Source organism: Oryza glaberrima, chromosome 10 (genome assembly GCF_000147395.1).
Source record: "Oryza glaberrima chromosome 10, OglaRS2, whole genome shotgun sequence".
Taxonomy (NCBI): Eukaryota; Viridiplantae; Streptophyta; class Magnoliopsida; order Poales; family Poaceae; genus Oryza; species Oryza glaberrima.
This window is the reverse complement of record NC_068335.1, coordinates 6,179,305-6,196,490: the sequence shown is the minus strand read 5'-3', so window position 1 is coordinate 6,196,490 and position 17,186 is coordinate 6,179,305. Positions and strand designations below refer to the sequence as shown.

Sequence of the window (17,186 nt, the reverse complement as noted above, 5' to 3'; positions counted from 1 at the left end):
TACGCTTCACGCTTCTTGTGGGGGTCATGTTTGAACCCTTCCTTGCAACTCATCTTGCTTGACACACCTTGAACCCTTCCCCCATGCTCAGGAGTACCCAGCGCCGTACTTAGCACATCTTTCTCCCTCTTAGGCTTGAAAAATCCTTTCTTCTGTGAACTGGATAAATTCTCTATTTTATCGGCAATGCTCTGCAGCTCCGGATCTTCAAACGATACTTTTCTTTCATCCGTGATCTTAGGAGTTCTAGCTCTTACGCAGTTCCCTGATCTCTGTGTCCATTCCTCCATTGGTACCGGTTGACCCTTCTTCCTCATTTCCTCCTCGTCTTTTGTCCACTGCTCCACCTTTGGTGCGTATCCCGCGGAGCCTAAGCGATGAGGAAATTTGTTCTTCTTGGCCAACTCTGCATACTTTTGGCTCCTTTGAATTTCTTCCGGGGAGTTCTTCAATGTCAGAAAGTTGTCCCACTGATTCAGGGTTATGTTGGCATACGTCGAAAACGGTGTGCGTCGTCTTCACAAATTTCGTGTTCAAGGTGGTTTTCCAACCACGCCAAGACTTGGCCATTGTTTGCAGTGCACAATTCCTCACTGCTGCCTCTGATCCATCCGGGAACTGGAAGATTTTCTTCAACTCTTTCCATAGGACTTCCTTATCCTCATTCGATACATGATCCCAGTCCTTGGACTGTGATGGGGATCTTTTCCCTTACTATTATGCCACACTGTGAACTAAATTTCACACGTGCCGTCTTAGGGGCGAGCGGCTCTCCTTTTGGTGAAACATGGGTAACAACATGGAACCCTTCATCCTTTCTATTCACGCTTCTCTCGCCCTTCTTTTTCTTCGCCTTAGCTGACCGTTCACTTTTCTTTGAGCCGGTTGTGTTAGCTGGTACCTTGTCAATTTGCGACGAAACTTTTTTCTTCGGCTGCCGTTTTGATCGCCGTGGCGCCGTTTCCTACGAGAAGGTATACATGAAAGTTTTGAATTAGCTTGGGCTAATAGTTATCACAGTGAACAGTTTACATATTAGTCTTTGGGGGAATGTAGTCTTTGTCGCCTTCTTCACCGTCGCCCTTTTTCCTTCTCTTCGGGCTTGGGTGTCACGTCCTGATAAATTCATCCCGAAATAAAAATCATTTTCTAAAAGGAATAATAGAATTAATTAAAATACGAAAAGAAATTGGTTAACACTAAAATACGTACAAGAAAAATTCGAATGTGGCCCGGAGAATTTTTGTTAAATTCTCCTTGGTCTAAAATGAGCCCTTAAATTTTACTTGAATTTTCAGAGCACCGGAAATATTTATTAAGCAACAAAAACAATTATCAAAGTTTATTAAAAAGAAAAAAAACCTAAAAATAATCCTCCTTCCTCCTTTGGGCCAAGTCTGGCCCAAAGTCCTCTCTCTATGTCTCTCTCGGCCCGCGGCCAAAGTCCTCTCTTCCTCCCTCTCTTTTTCCTTCCCTCTCTCTCTCTTGGGCCGCCCTCCCTCCTTCCCCTCGGCCTAGCTCCCTCCCCTCCCCTCTCTCTCCCGGGCCTCTCCTCCCTCCTCTCCTCCTGGGCCGGTCGCCCGGCCCAAGCCGCGCCCCCCAGGCCGAGCCGAGCCAGCCGCGTGCACGCGCGCCGCAACCGCGCTGACCGCGTGCCCGCGTGGGTCCCACGCGCCAAGTCGTCGTCCTCCTCCCGCCCGGCCTCCTCTCTCTCTCCCGGAAACCTAGCGCCATTCCTCCCCAAAATCCACGCGATTCAAACCGGGAATTCCAAAATTGATTAGGGGGAATTAATCCCCTTTCCTTCCTCTTCAATTCCCCCCAATTTCCCCCTTGATTTGTGCCCCCAATCGTCGGGAACGACCGCGCCAACCCCGGCCACCTTCCATGGCTGCCGGCCACGAATTCCGCCGCCGTTCCCCGCCTCTCCCGTCGCCGGCTCCCTCTCCTCCCCTATAAAATGGAACCCCCTCGATCCGTTCTCCAGTTTTAGCCCCCTCCCGCATTCTCCCGTGGCCTCACCACCTCTCCCCGCCGTCCTCCTCTCTCTCCCGTGCCGCCGGCCATCTTCAGCCGCCCCTGCCGCCGCGTCAGCACGCCGGGCGGCCGTGCCGTCGCCTCCTCCAGCATCGCAGCCGCCTCCTCTTCGCCGGCCTGCCCTCTGTTTCCCGCGGAGACCTCCGGAAGTGCATCCCCGCCAGCAACAGTGGCGTTGCCGCCACTGTTCCGCCTCCGGCCGCCTCTGCCGCGTCCCCTTTGCGCCGGCCGACGTCGCCACCACCTCTCCCGGCACCGGAGCGCCGTCGTCTTTCTCGGCCAGGCCACGGCGTCGCCCGAATTTCGCCGGAACACCGTCGCACGCGCCGGCCTCTCCTTCCTCCTCGTCGACGTCTCCTCCGGCAGCCCCTTCCGCCGTGCCCGTGCATCAGCCGGCGCTGCCGTCCCCTCCCTTGGCACGGTGACGTAGCCCTCCACCTCGTCCACCCCTCGGTTTCGCTCGGAAGCCGCCGCACATCGCCGCGAACCTCTCTATCCGCATCGCCGGAGTTGTTCGGCCGCCCGTCCCTCCTCGCCCGTGCACCGGTCGGCCGCACCTCCACCACCTTCGGCATCACAGCCGCGACGTCGTCCTCGGCATCGCCTCCCCTTCAGCCGAACCCCGCCGGTGTTTGTCGTCGTCGTCATCGTTCCTCCTCGCCGGCTCGTTGTCTCGCTGCGCCACCTCCGTCGTTGGATTCACAGCGGCGTGTTCCGCGCCGTCCTTGCATCCGTGCAGCTGCTGCCGGCTGCCCACGTCGCCTCCTCGCCGGCCCCGGTCGTCGTCGTCGTCGTCCTCCCGTCGTTCCCGGTCGTCGTGGCGTTCGTCCCTCTGTCAAGCCGATCGCGTTCGCCGCCCGTGGTTCGTCAAGCGAGCCGCTGCAGCCCCGTCGTCGTCTTCGTCCTCGGCTCCGCGTCGTCAAGCCTTGTGCCGACCGTGTCTCGCCTTCGTCCAAGGATCGCCGCCGAAGTCGTTCCCTCGCCGTTCGCCTCCGTCGTCCCCGAGCCGTCTCCGCCGCGCCCGTTCGTCGTTGTCCTTCCCACGCCTCGTCGCGTGGTGGTAAGGGTGCCTCCTCTTGCTGCCCCGTCCTCGTCCTTTCGGTGTCACCCCATGCCCGTTGTGCGGGTGTCGACCTTGTTACCCTTGTACCGGTGTCGGTAGTCGTTCGCTTGTGCGTGTGGTGACCGTGTTAGTGTGCCCGCTCGGTAGCCGCATGGTTTCCACATGTGCAGCCCGCGTGGTGTCTAGTGGAGTCCGTTTGTCGGCCACTTGCCTCGGTTGACACCCAAGGACCGTCTCTGTGTACTCGGTCTACCGTGGTCCCTTAGGTTGACATGTGGGGTCCGCATGTCAACAGCGCAGTCTTCCTGTCTTTTCCAGGCTAGCGCTTACAAATGTTTTATAATTGCAAAACCTAATCACAATAATCCGTAAATCTCCATGTAACAGCATTAAACTTCGGATGATCATATCTTGGTCATACGAACCCCGAATCGACCCATTCAAGTCTCCTAATGTTTGTTATAACCTAAAGAACCATGTGCTTTCTTTTTATGTATTGTTATTGCTTCTTTATAGGCTTGTAGCTTTGCTTGTGTGCTTCGCGTAGCTCCTGTCGTTCTGGAGGTTCTCGAAGCGTGGTTCGCGGTCGTTGCCGAAGGTTCGGAAGGCCGTTCTCTCTCAGCAAGGCAAGTCACATCATCCTTGAGCATATTGAATCCTAGTTTATAAAATTATTTTGATTTAAATTAATGCATTATCGCTTTATTTAAATTCCCGCGTTATCATTGTTTTATTTAGCCATGCCTATTTATCTTTGTTACGACCTTATTATTATTGCTATCGTTATTATTACCTTGTTCGCCCTAGGAAAATAAAACCCCAACTAGTGGGTACTCTATTTATGGTTCCACTAGTATGAATTTAGGTAGATGCTTCGCTGTTTAATTAGGCAACACTAGGTGGTTTTATAACTTTAGACTTTGGGAATTCTCATATCACTTGGATACTATGGAATGGTTGGCTTATGGTGGAATTGGACATACCCCTCTCTTCCTCTTTCAAAATCCCTAAAACCTGTTTTCCGGTGGGGTTTGGGTGCATGCCAGTTATGGGAAGTAGCACCCCGGCCAATATAAGGATTAAGCTCGGGCCTCTGTTGCAAAGCACTACCGTACTAACCACATGTCTAATAGGTAAGGCTTAACTCGGTGCTTAGTCTAGTCCTGAACAAAAGGACACGGATAGAGATGGATGAAGTCGTTGCGACGATGGATATCTCTGAGGCAAATGAAGGCTACACGAGCTGCGGCTCGGTAATCGAGATGTCTAGGCAAATGAAGACTACACGGGTCGGTGCCCGTTAGTCGAGATGCCATGGCACTGGACTAGTACGCGGGTGGTCTCACCCCTATGCATGTGGCGCACCCGGTCTAGATCCTGTTGCTAGGGGCTCAATCCTGGCCTGCCTGTCCCGGGGTACCGGCCGTAGGCAGGGTTGGGTCGGTACTTTTGTTCATGGCTAGGATGGGTGAAGGGTTATGTCACATGTTTACGACGGGTTCCAAGGCCATGGAATGCGGAGTAAAGATGTGTCTTGTGGGTAAAGATGTACACCTCTGATCAGAGTAAATCTATTCGAATAGCCGTGCCCTCGGATATGGGCAAGCCTAGCAATGTACCCAAGTTAGTGGTTTAATTCTTAAAACTTGCTTAACAACTAAAATGTGGAATGGTTGGCCTGGGTTGGCTTGGGACGAGCTGGGACCCAGGTCGGGTTGCCAGTTCGGTCCGAATCATCGTAGGCCTTGGGTTAAGGCAGGTTCGCGAGGGTTCACGGCCTTTATTAATAATATTGTGTAGCTCTAGGATCGTGTTTACAAAATAGCTTTGAGCAACTAAGTGTCTTTTAAATGCTCTTTACTGCAAAACTTAACCCCTATATTATTACCCCTTGTACTCCCTTGCATTAATCATGCATCTCCCGGTGTGACTTGCTGAGTACTGTGGTTGTACTCATTCTTGCTCTATCCTTCCCCCCCCCCTTCAGTAAGAGAAGCTTTGGAGAAGAAGTCTTAGGTGGAGTCCTGGCTTATACCCCAGTTGAGCGCCTGTGAAGATGGAGCCGTCGGTCCGCTAGTCTGCTGCTGTTTATTTTTGTTTGTCAGGCCCGAAGTGCCTTTGTAATAATGTAAATATTATCGATATAATAAAGATGTGTCTTTTATATCATGTTTGTGTGGTGTACCCCGGCTTTTCCTGGGACGGGGATTAATACACTAGCGTTCGGGAAAATGCAAATTTTCTCGGTCGCGACAAGCTGGTATCAGAGCCATCTCGACTGTAGGATAAGCCTAATGGATAAAACCTAAGGACATATTTTATAAATAAAACTATTTGCGAAAGTTCCTTTTCCTCCTTTCCCCAATGCTATTTGCAAAATGTTTACTCCTTTCTTCCTTCTTCGGATTTCAACTAGTACTAGTTGGTCAGCTTTGTGAAGAAGAAGATGTCGTCAATTGTCTGCCGAAGCTCCAGAAGGCTACAGGATCCGCTAGCGAAGGGAAGGAAGCAGTGAAGCCAGCTATGAAGCCGAAGTTAAGATCTTGGAGAACCCGTCGCAGAACCTAAGCCACCTCTAGGGTAGAGTCGTTAGTCGCGTGTTTCCTTGCTTGTGTGTGTAGCGCGTGGTTTGCATCAGTGGGGTGTGATGTAACCATGCTAGGTTGTTTGCTTAATCAACTTGCAGAATAAGCCTAACATACATCATAACAGCAAAAGACTTAGATCTGTTAAGGTCCTATCCTTAGTTTCTGATCTGTCTCTCCCCTTTGTTTTCCCTAACTCCCTCTCCAAACCCTGCAACAGATGGCTGACAATGAGAAAGGCAGTAAGGTTAGAAGTCAGGACATGGGTACATCAAGCTCCCGAGTGAATGAAGCACCAGACACCAGTTGTGTGACACTGGTCCAACACCTGATTAACCAGAACCGATTGCTTATAGAGATACTACAGCAGCATCGGACGCCAATTCTAAACCCGAGTCAGATGCAACCTCAAGTGCAGTTGGAGGCAGTCCAAGCGATCACACCACAAGTCAACGCACCGCCAGCATCCCAACTGGACCATCGTGCCATGCCACATGTTGACTCAAAAGAAGCAAGAATCATTTGTTTTATATGTGATGAACAAGGGCACTATGCAAGGAACTGTCCTCAGTAGAAAAGAAAAGCACCAATGCGAACCGAAGATGAAGTCCGTAAGATGATCATTACCAGCATAGAATGGCCTCCACCAGGAATGACAAAACGTCAGAGAAGAAATTCCTTCCGAGGTGCACCACAGTTGACAGAGCATCTTTTAGCTAATGGAGGTAGAGTGTCTGATAGTGAAGATTCAGATCAAGTCTCCTCAGATGATGAAGATAAGAAGTCTCCCCAAGGTTTCAACCAGAATAAAATGGAACGTAAGGCATGCTCTCGTTGTGGAGAAATCGGTCATGTTGCCAGCTCGTGTGCCACTACCTGCGTTCATTGTGAGGAAGACCATCCACCCGACGGGTGTCCAACGAGCCGGATCACTTGTTTCTTCTGTGAAGGAACTGATCATGTACCAAAAGATTGTCAATTCAGTTTTCTGCTGACGAACAAGATGGCCAACCAACCCGCCAGTTCCAACGGAGAGAAGCATCAAGGCAACACAAATCCTCGCCAAGATTACAGTTTCAGCCTAACCCCAGTGCCAGGACAAAGGAATCAAAATAAGAAAAGAAAATGCCGAGTCCGGGAAGATATCTGTTGCTTCAATTGTCAAGGAAAGGGTCATTTCGCTGACAAGTGCCCAAAACCGAGAAACATAGCTGCCAGCACATCAGTCCACGCAACTCCCCGCAATCAGAAGCTTGCTCCTCAGCGAGTTGCCATCCATGCATCCCGAAGCAGTCCTATAGCCCGCGTTGCAACAACTCCAACTCCAGTGAGTGCACTACCATAAGGTGTGAATGCTCAATTTCAGCCCCAGCCACCAGTTGACAAGACAGAGGCCAGTATCTGCGTTGTACCTTTGGATGTTCCAGCACAGCAGCCAAGAAATCAAGTACAAGATGAAGAACCCGAGCGTAAGAAAGTTATTGTCTGTTACAACTGTAGTGCAGAAGGGCATTACTCGAGGGACTGTCCCCAACCAAGGCAAAATCGGCCCCCACATTTTCGCCAATTTACAGGAAGCAGACATGCTAATCGCCAAGTGGTCACTGGAGCAAATGCAGTACCTGTCAAGCCTAGTGCTAGTCAGAAGCAACCATAATACTCTTGTATCGGTGTTAAAGTACTTTTGTGTTATACCTGTTCCCCGTCAATCATGTAATAACAGAGAAACATGAGATAATGAATGAGTTTGGCAAATTTATGAAGGATCCATAGTGAGATTGCAAGTGTTGTACATTTTGTTGATGATTAAGGAGACCTAGGGTCTCATTTCCGTAAGCTCATAATCTGTTATGAATCAAATAACCTAGCGATTGATGGCGAAGAAAATCAAATGATAAACCAAAGAGACATTTGTTTGGACTAAGAGTTCCAGATGTGTCCTTTTCGGATCAAAGGCAACGATAGTCAGTATAGCTTTTGACGAACTACTTCAAGGTTTCTCTGAAAGACAGCACGCCCAAGGACCTCATTGCCCCAGAAGCACCCAAAACACCTAGAGTGAAGAGTACCTGGTTGAGAAAGGTCGAAAGGTGATTAATGGAAGAGATTGGAAAAGATGTTTGGTTACTGGGAAAAGAAGTAGGTCGAAAGGTGATTGATAAAGGATAACGAGAAGCATGATTTGTGTCGCTCGAGGAAGACTCCCGATAGCAATCAACCCTACAACAGTTGCCTTGTCATTAAAGTAGGTGAATTCACGAGTAAGCGAGATGACCACAGGTAGAAGTACTTCTATGGGGACAAGGATGGAAACTTTTGTGACATGACCAAGAAGTCAAGAAGTAAAACCTAAACAGTGGAATCTAAAGCTCGGTTCAACCTTGGACTCTGTATTAGATGCTACTAGAATAAAAGCACTTGCACTAGTATCGTTCAACGCACTTTCCTAGCAATCGATCCATCGAGAAAGAACACATCAAGGTTAAAGGTGTAAAGGAGTACGTTGAATACTAACTGAGGACAACATGAAGAGAATAGTGGGAAGTGAACCAAATGTAAAGAAAGTGAATCCGAGTTGCTTGTTCGTGAGAGCTATTTCCAGTTATGAACCAAGTGATATGTTTAAAGATAATCTACAGAGTTAAGATTAAAATCACATCCAACAAAGAAGTTTTAGATTTGGCAGGTCAATAATCAGAAAAATACAAGTCCAGCAGTAAAGACATTTGGGAAGACGTCAAAGCATGTCGAGTGGGATAAGTTGGTTCTCTTGAGAAACATAATTCAAAGTTAGAATGGTCGACCCTCGCAGCAAATAGCAGAAGTATCTAGCACCCGGAGACCAGGAAAGCTAAAATGAGGCAGTTAGTGGCAAGTTGTCAATCTTGGTACCCTTGGTAAGTGGGATATCATAGTCGAAAGCATTTGGTGGTAAGCTGGAAGGAAACGCCAAGCATGGTATTCTCATGATGATAAGCATGGTATCCTAGTAATGACAAGCAGGTGTCGACACATGACATGAAGTTGATAACTTGTGTGAGGTTGACGCCGAAGATATGAATCATGAGAAGTTCTGGAACGGAAGCAACATTAAACTACCGCAACCTAGTCTGAGTCAGCTAAAAGGTGCACCCTGGTTCGAGTCAGGTGAAGAGAAGATTCCATCCGCAACAGGAGGTCAAGCCAAGCAGTTCCGAGTGGTGAAGTTTTCCTGGAAGTTTGTGAAGACGCAACAGAAGAAGTCAGACAAGAAGAGAAGACCACCCAACCTATCTTCTTGCTAATTCCTCGAATCTCGGGGACGAGATTCCTGTAAGGGGGGTGGATTTGTCACGTCCTGATAAATTCATCCCGAAATAAAAATCATTTTCTAAAAGGAATAATAGAATTAATTAAAACTCGAAAAGAAATTGGTTAACACTAAAATACGTACAAGAAAAATTCGAATGTGGCCCGGAGAATTTTTGTTAAATTCTCCTTGGTCTAAAATGAGCCCTCAAATTTTACTTGAATTTTCAGAGCACCAGAAATATTTATTAAGCAAGAAAAACAATTATCAAAGTTTATTAAAAAGAAAAAGACCTAAAAATAATCCTCCTTCCTCCTTTGGGCCAAGTCTGGCCCAAAGTCCTCTCTCTCTGTCTCTCTCGGCCCGCGGCCAAAGTCCTCTCTTCCTCCCTCTCTTTTTCCTTCCCTCTCTCTCTCTTGGGCTGCCCTGCCTCCTTCCCCTCGGCCCAGCTCCCTCTCCTCCCCTCTCTCTCCCGGGCCTCCCCTCCCTCCTCTCCTCCTGGGCCGGCTGCCCGGCCCAAGCTGCGCCCCCCCAGGCCGAGCCGAGCCAGCCGCGTGCACGCGCGCCGCACGCGCGCTGACCGCGCGCCCGCGTGGGTCCCACGCGCCAGGTCGTCGTCCTCCTCCCGCCCGGCCTCCTCTCTCTCTCTCCCGGAAACCTAGCGCCATTCCTCCCCAAAATCCACGCGATTCAAACCGGGAATTCCAAAATTGATTACGGGGAATTAATCCCCTTTCCTTCCTCTTCAATTCCCCCCAATTTCCCCCTTGATTCCTGCCCCCAATCGTCGGGAACGCCCGCGCCAACCCCGGCCACCTTCCAAGGCCGCCGGCCACGAATTCCGCCACCGTTCCCCGCCTCTCCCGTGGCCGGCTCCCTCTCCTCCCCTATAAAATGGAACCCCCTCGATCCGTTCTCCAGTTTTAGCCCCCTCCCGCATTCTCCAGTGGCCTCACCACCTCTCCCCGCCGTCCTCCTCTCTCTCCCGTGCCACCGGCCATCTTCAGCCTCCCTTACCGCCGCGTCAGCAGGCCGGCCGGCCGTGCCATCGCCTCCTCCAGCATCGCAGCCGCCTCCTCTTCGCCGGCCTGCCCTCTATTTCCCGCGGAGACCTCCGGAAGTGCATCCCCGTCGGCAACAGTGGCGTTGCCGCCACTGTTCCGCCTCCGGCCGCCTCTGCCGCGTCCCCTGTGCGCCGGCCGACGTCGCCACCACCTCTCCCGGCACCGGAGCGCCATCCTCTTTCCCGGCCAGGCCACGGCGTCGCCCGAATTTCGCCGGAACGCCGTTGCCCGCGTTGGCCTCTCCTTCCTCCTCGTCGACGTCTCCTCCGGCAGCCCTTTCCGCCGTGCCCGTGCATCAGCCGGCGCTGCCGTCCCCTCCCTCGGCACGGTGACGTAGCCCTCCACCTCGTCCACCCCTTGGTTTCGCCCGGAAGCCGCTGCACATCGCCGCGAACCTCTCCATCCGCCTCACCGGAGTGGTTCGGCCGCCCGTCCCTCCTCGCCCATGCACCGGTCGGCCGCACCTCCACCACCTTCGGCATGGCAGCCGCGACGTCGTCCTCAGCATCGCCTCCCCTTCGGCCGAACCCCGCCGGTGTTCGTCGTCATCGTCATCGTTCCTCCTCGCCGGCTCGTTGTCTCGCTGCGCCGCCTCCGTCGTCGGATTCACAGCGGCGTGTTCCGCGCCGTCCTCGCATCCGTGCAGCTGCTGCCGGCTGCCCACGTCGCCTCCTCGCCGGCCCCGGTCGTCGTCGTCGTCATCCTCCCGTCGTTCCCGGTCGTCGTGGCGTTCGTCCCTCCATCAAGCCGATCGCGTTTGCCGCTCGTGGTTCGTCAAGCGAGCCGCTGCAGCCCTGTCGTCGTCTTCGTCCTTGGCTCCGCGTCGTCAAGCCTCGTGCCGGCCGTGTCTCGCCATCGTCCAAGGATCGCCGCCGAATTCGTTCCCTTGCCGTTCTCCTCCGTCGTCCCTGAGCCGTCTCCGCCGCGCCCGTTCGTCGTTGTCGTTCCCACGCCTCGTCGCGTAGTGGTAAGGGTGCCTCCTCTCGCTGCCCCGTCCTCGTCCTTTCGGTGTCGCCCCATGCCCGCTCTCCCTCCTCTCTCCCGCTGACAGGTGGTGCCCTAGCGCGCAAGCCGCCGCTGCCCCCTTCCAAATTCCGTCGCCCCTTTCCCGATCCGGTCAAATTGGTAGAGGGGAAATGATCCTCTTGATCTCCTCTATCTTTTCTTCTATAGAAACTTCATCTAATTTTGTTTGGAAATTGTTGGATTCGAGCTCGATTAGGATTCGTTTTTCCCTCCTAACCCTAAACCTTCCTTCTCGCCGCTGGCCGCCGTGGGCCTCCATCGCCGCCCTCTAGCCCCTATATAAGGACCTCGGAGACCTCCTCCGTTCGTCGCCACCTCGCCTTAGCTTGCCGCCGCTTGTAGCGCCGCCTCCGCGTTAGCCTTTGCGCCGCCGTCGCTGCCGCAAGTCCAGCCGTGCGCCGCCGCCGCTCCGGTCATCGTCGTCGCTCGGGAAGGCCGCCGTCGGGTTTGCCAAGTCGTCACCGTTCTTGTCCCATCCTCCGTTTTCACCGAAGACTGCCGGAGCATCGCCGTCGTCGTCGACCCGTAAGCATTCGCCGCTTCGACCTCGCCGCCGTCGCCGTCCGTTGCCGTCCGTCGTCGTCCAAGCCCTCGGTGAGTTCACCGCGTCGCCCTCTACGCGTAGGTGTCCTTTGTTTGCGCCGCCGCGCCGTCGTTCGTCGGCGAGCGTGAGTTGCCGAGCCGTCACCGGTGATGACGTCATCGCCGACGTCAGCGCCGCGTCATCCATAGACCCGCGGTAGATCGATTAGATCCCGGCCATTCGTTTTGGGCTAGATTAGATCTCGGCCATTTGTTCCGTAGACCGTCTCTGTGCACCCGGTCCACCGTGAACCCGAGCCACTGACGCAATAAATCCTTTTTACTTTTCAAAAATAATTCTTTATTGCGTCATAATTCAATTAAAATCTAAATAAATAATTTAATCTGATTTAATCTTTAAAAATTCATAACTAATTTATCTTTGCTCGGATTTAGTTGGTTCAAGTCTCTAAATTTTTCTAAAATTGAGATCTACATGTTAAAAATATCCACATGTGCTGTTTATGATTGTTTATATACTGTTTTGGTGATTTTGCTCTTTTATGCTTAGATTCCGATGTTCCCGGAGAGTCTGAGTTTGCAGGAGAAGACTTTGAAGAGTTCCAAGGCCAGCAAGGCAAGTCACACAGATCCCAAACAACCCTTTGAGCATGTTGATCCCGTTTAAAGCTATTGTTTCTATTCAACTATTGCATTTATTTTTGAATGTCATTGGGTGGAAATAACCTATTACTTTCGTTATAGCCCTTTGATATTGATTACCTATACTTTGTCACCTGGTTAATAATTGGATTAGCTAGAACATTATATGATTTTAGCTAAAGTAATTAGGATGCTTAGCCATGCTTAGAGACTCTAGCTCATATGAATGGGATAATTAATGATTCACTATTACTTAATGATGGCTTAATGATAGCTCATGATGGTTAATCATGATAGGATGATTAATTAAGATGCCAACTAAAACATGATAATGGTGGGTTGTGAGCACATGGTTTTGATGGTCGTACTCATGACAATTAAGGACCGGTTCATGATTTTCGGTTGTGAAACATTAACCGTCACCACAAGCCAGCGTGGGCAACGGCTTTACCTTTTGTAGAGTGTGGTTCATTGTAGAGCACCAGACTGTGAAGTGGCGGAGATAAGCCCACGGGGGTCGCTGGGGAGTCCATGCCTTGTTTATAAGGGGGTGATTATGATCCAGGAATGGTGTACTGCTTTGAATTGTGTTATGCAGAGGGTATTGTCACAATCTCTATCCGGGTACTTGTTAAGTATCGCGATGCATGGTTGACATGATGTTGAGGTTGTGTATTGTGGGTACAGTGGTACACCTCTAGCCAGAGTAAAACTATTCGAATAGCCGTTCCCACGGTTATGGGCGGGTCGAACAATGTCTTTCGTGATTAGTCTCATACTTCTCACCATAATAAATGATGCTGTAATTGATAATAACTTGTTTAGCTCCTGGTTTGGAATGGTATATTCCTGGTTTGGAGATAAAACTGTGCAGCCGGGAATGGTTGTTCGGAATGGTTGGGCCTATGCAACGGGTATGTTGTATAGCGTTGGATTAATATTGTTTAACTAAATACTTTACTGTTTTATTAAATTCTGAAGTATTTGTTAAATGCCATTTATGCAAAATGAGACTATATTATGCCATCCTTTGTTATCCTTTGCATTTGCATATTTGCTGCGTGGCTTGTTGAGAATATCATATACTCACCTTGCAATCATTCATCAGAGGAGAAGTTCTACAGTGATGCTGAAGGTGTGGAGGATTAGGCGTAGTCCTGGACAAGCTGCTTGTGGAATGGAGTCGCTTACGCCGTTTACCTTATTTTCTGCTGCTTAGAACTTTATTGTTTGAGAGGAACTATCTACCTCTGTAATAACTTTATATTCGCTTATTAATTAGAGTAATAATTGCACTCTATTATCAATTTGTTATTGTGTGCCTCGGCTGATTCCTGGACGAGGGTTTACACACATGTAAGCGTTTGGTATTTTGGATAGAAATTTCGGGCGTGACATAAGCGGCGCCTGCGAAGATCGATCTTCGCAGGCGCACGACGTCTGCCGCCTGCGAAGATCGATCGTCGCAGGCGACGCTTATATGGTCTGCATGCAAAGATCAATCTTCGCAGGCGGACCGCCCCATCCACCCCGGGTACTGTTTTTGCCGGCGGAGTTTTGGCTCTTAATTACATGCCTGCCTGCGAAAATCGATCCCCTACGACGCTGAAAATGAGTTTTCTAGTAGTGCCGATAGCCCATGTGGAGAGAGAAGGATGGGGATGGCCCAACCACCAGTGGACTGACACTACTCCATACAGGAATGGAACAAGTTCATCTGAGGTCCCTAAATTTTACACCGAATCCGATTGTCGTCCTTCAACCCCAAAACCAGACACAACCGGTCCCTGAACTATCAAAACCAGTGCAACCGAGGTTCCTTGGCTGTTTGGAAGACGTTTTTCGCTAACGTGGCGCATACGTGGCTGGTTTGACTAGATCTTCGTCCCACGTGGTATTGACGTGGCGCTGAGATATAGTTTTAAATTATTTTTTTGTGTAGCTGAGATATAGTTGCCACGTAAGCGCCACGTCAATGCCACGTGAGACGGTGACCTAGTCAAACTAGCCACATAGGCGTCATGTTAGCCAAAACCGCTTTCCAAACCGCCAAAGGACCTCGGTTGCACTAGTTTTGACAGCTCAGGGATCGGCTGTATCTGTTTTTGACGTTGAAGGACGAAAATTAGATTTATTGGAAAATTAAGGGACCTCAGATGAACTTATTTCGAAATGGAATGTAAGAAAAAAAATCTATGATCCTTACCTCAACCATGGTCATGAAAAATAATATGAAGGAAGATGATTGGATATTGATTTGTAGAATTCAATGATTTATAGATGATGTTGCATGCTTACATGAGTCTTGTATGTAATTATTGCTAGTGGATAATGAGATGACATGTTTACATGTTGAGCTTTAGAATTAGTGGGTTATAACTTCATAATAAGATAGGATACACGAGTCCTAGGCCTCCACTCTTTTTTGGCACACAAAACATCATTGCAGCAGGCAGGGAAGATCCTGATTCACTCTAGCATATTTTGAATTTTTGATTCGGTGGAAGCAGTGATTTATTCCACAAACTAGCAATCATCTCACCTATTGGCTTAGGCTAGTTCCTTTCAGATTATTTATCGAATTATTAAATCAGATTATTCGCTCCATGTGTCTGTAAATATATTTTTAAAAAAACTTAAGTTTGAAGGTGCTTGTACGAGTAGAGTGTGTACGTTAGTATTGGTTAGACCAATTATTTTAGGTTATTTATCAAAATATTTAAGTTATTCATAGAATTAAGTAACTGATCTGTTTCAAACTAAGTCGAGTAGCTTAATTAACTCGCAGATCGTGCGTCCTCCATATATAAGTCCACAAAAATACTGTGTCATAAATGATATACTGAGAAAAGAACAAATGTGCACGAATAAACTTTATTCAACCGCTGACTTATTTAAGCGTAGATTGTTGACATTTTGTACAGAGAAATTAAAGCTGTAATTATTCTTTGCATATATATATATACGGAGTATGTACAAGAAGGAACCGCCATATATGCATCCAAAGAACATGTTAATACAACACTAGAGATAACAATAACTTAATTTAGAATAAAACAAGTTGTCATCATTTTGCCTTGTCTTACAAAGTTGATCAGCGGAAATGCACGCCCTAATTAATTAAACATGTTCATCTCAAGATGGCAACGATAAAAACGGCGTACCAAGAAAACCTCAAGCTTCTGTTTTTCTCCATTTATTGCCCTAATTAACCACCAACCTCATAATCCTAGCCATACAATTCGCTGCTAAACCTGTCCTTGAAACCACTATGTATATCCACCGCAAAGCCGGCCACGGCGTCCTCTAGTCGCAACAATGGCGCGTCGTCCCATGACCGCCGTCTTCTTCGTCTTCGTCGTCGCACTGTCGTCGGCTTCTCCGGCGACAGCCAAGGCGACACCGGCGGCACCGCCATGCGTGGCGCCGCCGGCGGAAGTGGCGTTCCTCCGCGCGAGCTGCGCCAGCACGCTGTACCGGCTGACGTGCTACGACGCGCTCATCCCCTACGGGTGCGCGTTCCAGACCAGCACGGTGAAGCTCGCCCGCGCCGCCGCCGACGTCAACGCGGCGAGCCTCAAGAACCTGACGGCGCGGGCCAAGGAGCTCGTGACCCACGGCGTCCCCGGCGAGGCCCCCGCGATCGCCGCCGAGATCCGCGACTGCGCGAGCACGTCGTCGTCGGCGTCCGGCCACGCCAAGGAGACGGCCGCCGAGCTCGCGAGGCTCGATGCCATGGGGGACGCCGCCAAGGGGAGCCAGGCGAGGTGGGCGGTGTCCAACGCGAAGACGTGGCTCAGCGCCGCGATGACCAACGAGGCCAACTGCGCCGACGCGCTCTCGTCCACGGGCGCCGCCGTGTCGCCGGCCGCGAGGGAGTTGATCGCTGGTGTGGTGATGGCCAAGCAGTACACCAGCATCGCCCTCTCGTTTGTCAATACCATACCGGTTTCTTGAGGTGTAACTTGCATCGTCTTGTACTGCTGTGTGTACTAAACTACTCCCTCCGGGTTATAACATTGGTTGTTTCGGACAAAGACGTACATGAAACAACTTTTGACCACTATTTCTTATTATAATATATATATCTCTATCTCTACTATACTTAAAATTTTCAAAAGGTTTCTTTTGTCCATATAAAATAAAAAAGAGTAAACTGCACTCACGATACACAAACTTACGTGGTGGGTGCAAATAGATACAATAACTTGTAAATTGTACATTTTAGTATAACAACTTGTCTAGTCCGTGCAAACCAGGCCAAAACAGACATTTGATGTGGCATTGACACGGATGCCATGTCGCTTTCCTTCTTGGCTCGTTTCAGTTCATGTTTGCGTCTTCTTCACAAATTAAAGTTATAAAATCATAAGCATATGGAAATTTTGTTTCGTGCATTCTATTACACTCACCCATCCCTGACATAGTTCAATGCAACATGGAAATCGCTGACTAGCTACAAGTGCTCAGAGATATTGGTGAAGGGTCGATTGGCCATTACACTACGTACTGTTTCAATACGTGGCAATTAGTATGAGATGAAGCTGGCAGCTACACTTCTGTCGTTGATCAGTCTCATCACCAGCCACTCTTGTTGTGCTACAGGATATGTGCTTCTTTCCACCACTACTGCAACCCATTTTCTTGCCATTACAACGGTGTGCAACTAATTGTCTCCTCAGCCGCATAGTTCCAGTGCCACATCATGTTATTTCCAAATACACGGACTTTTTTTGGCCTTAATTTATATGGGCTACAAAAGTTGTTGTACCGAAATACACAGTTTGCAAGTTGATCTATCTATTTGCACCCACCAGATAAGTTCGTGTACCATAAATGCAATTTACTCAATAAAAAAAGAGCAAAAAAAAAAGTCCGATTGTATGGTAAAAAGCACGGCAAAAAAGTCCCATTTATATCCGTTTTCATCATTTGTG

The 17,186-nt window shown here is 49.6% G+C and overlaps 1 protein-coding gene across 1 annotated transcript; it reads left to right on the top strand.

Annotated features, from left to right (window-relative positions):
• The first annotated feature begins 15,460 nt into the window (after nt 1–15,460).
• Nucleotides 15,461–16,645, top strand: LOC127753192 (pectinesterase inhibitor 10-like). Its single transcript, XM_052278654.1, has one exon. It carries the CDS (start codon nt 15,568–15,570, stop codon nt 16,204–16,206), a length of 639 nt encoding a protein of 212 aa, XP_052134614.1. The 5' UTR covers nt 15,461–15,567; the 3' UTR covers nt 16,207–16,645.
• The last annotated feature ends 541 nt before the right edge of the window (nt 16,646–17,186 follow it).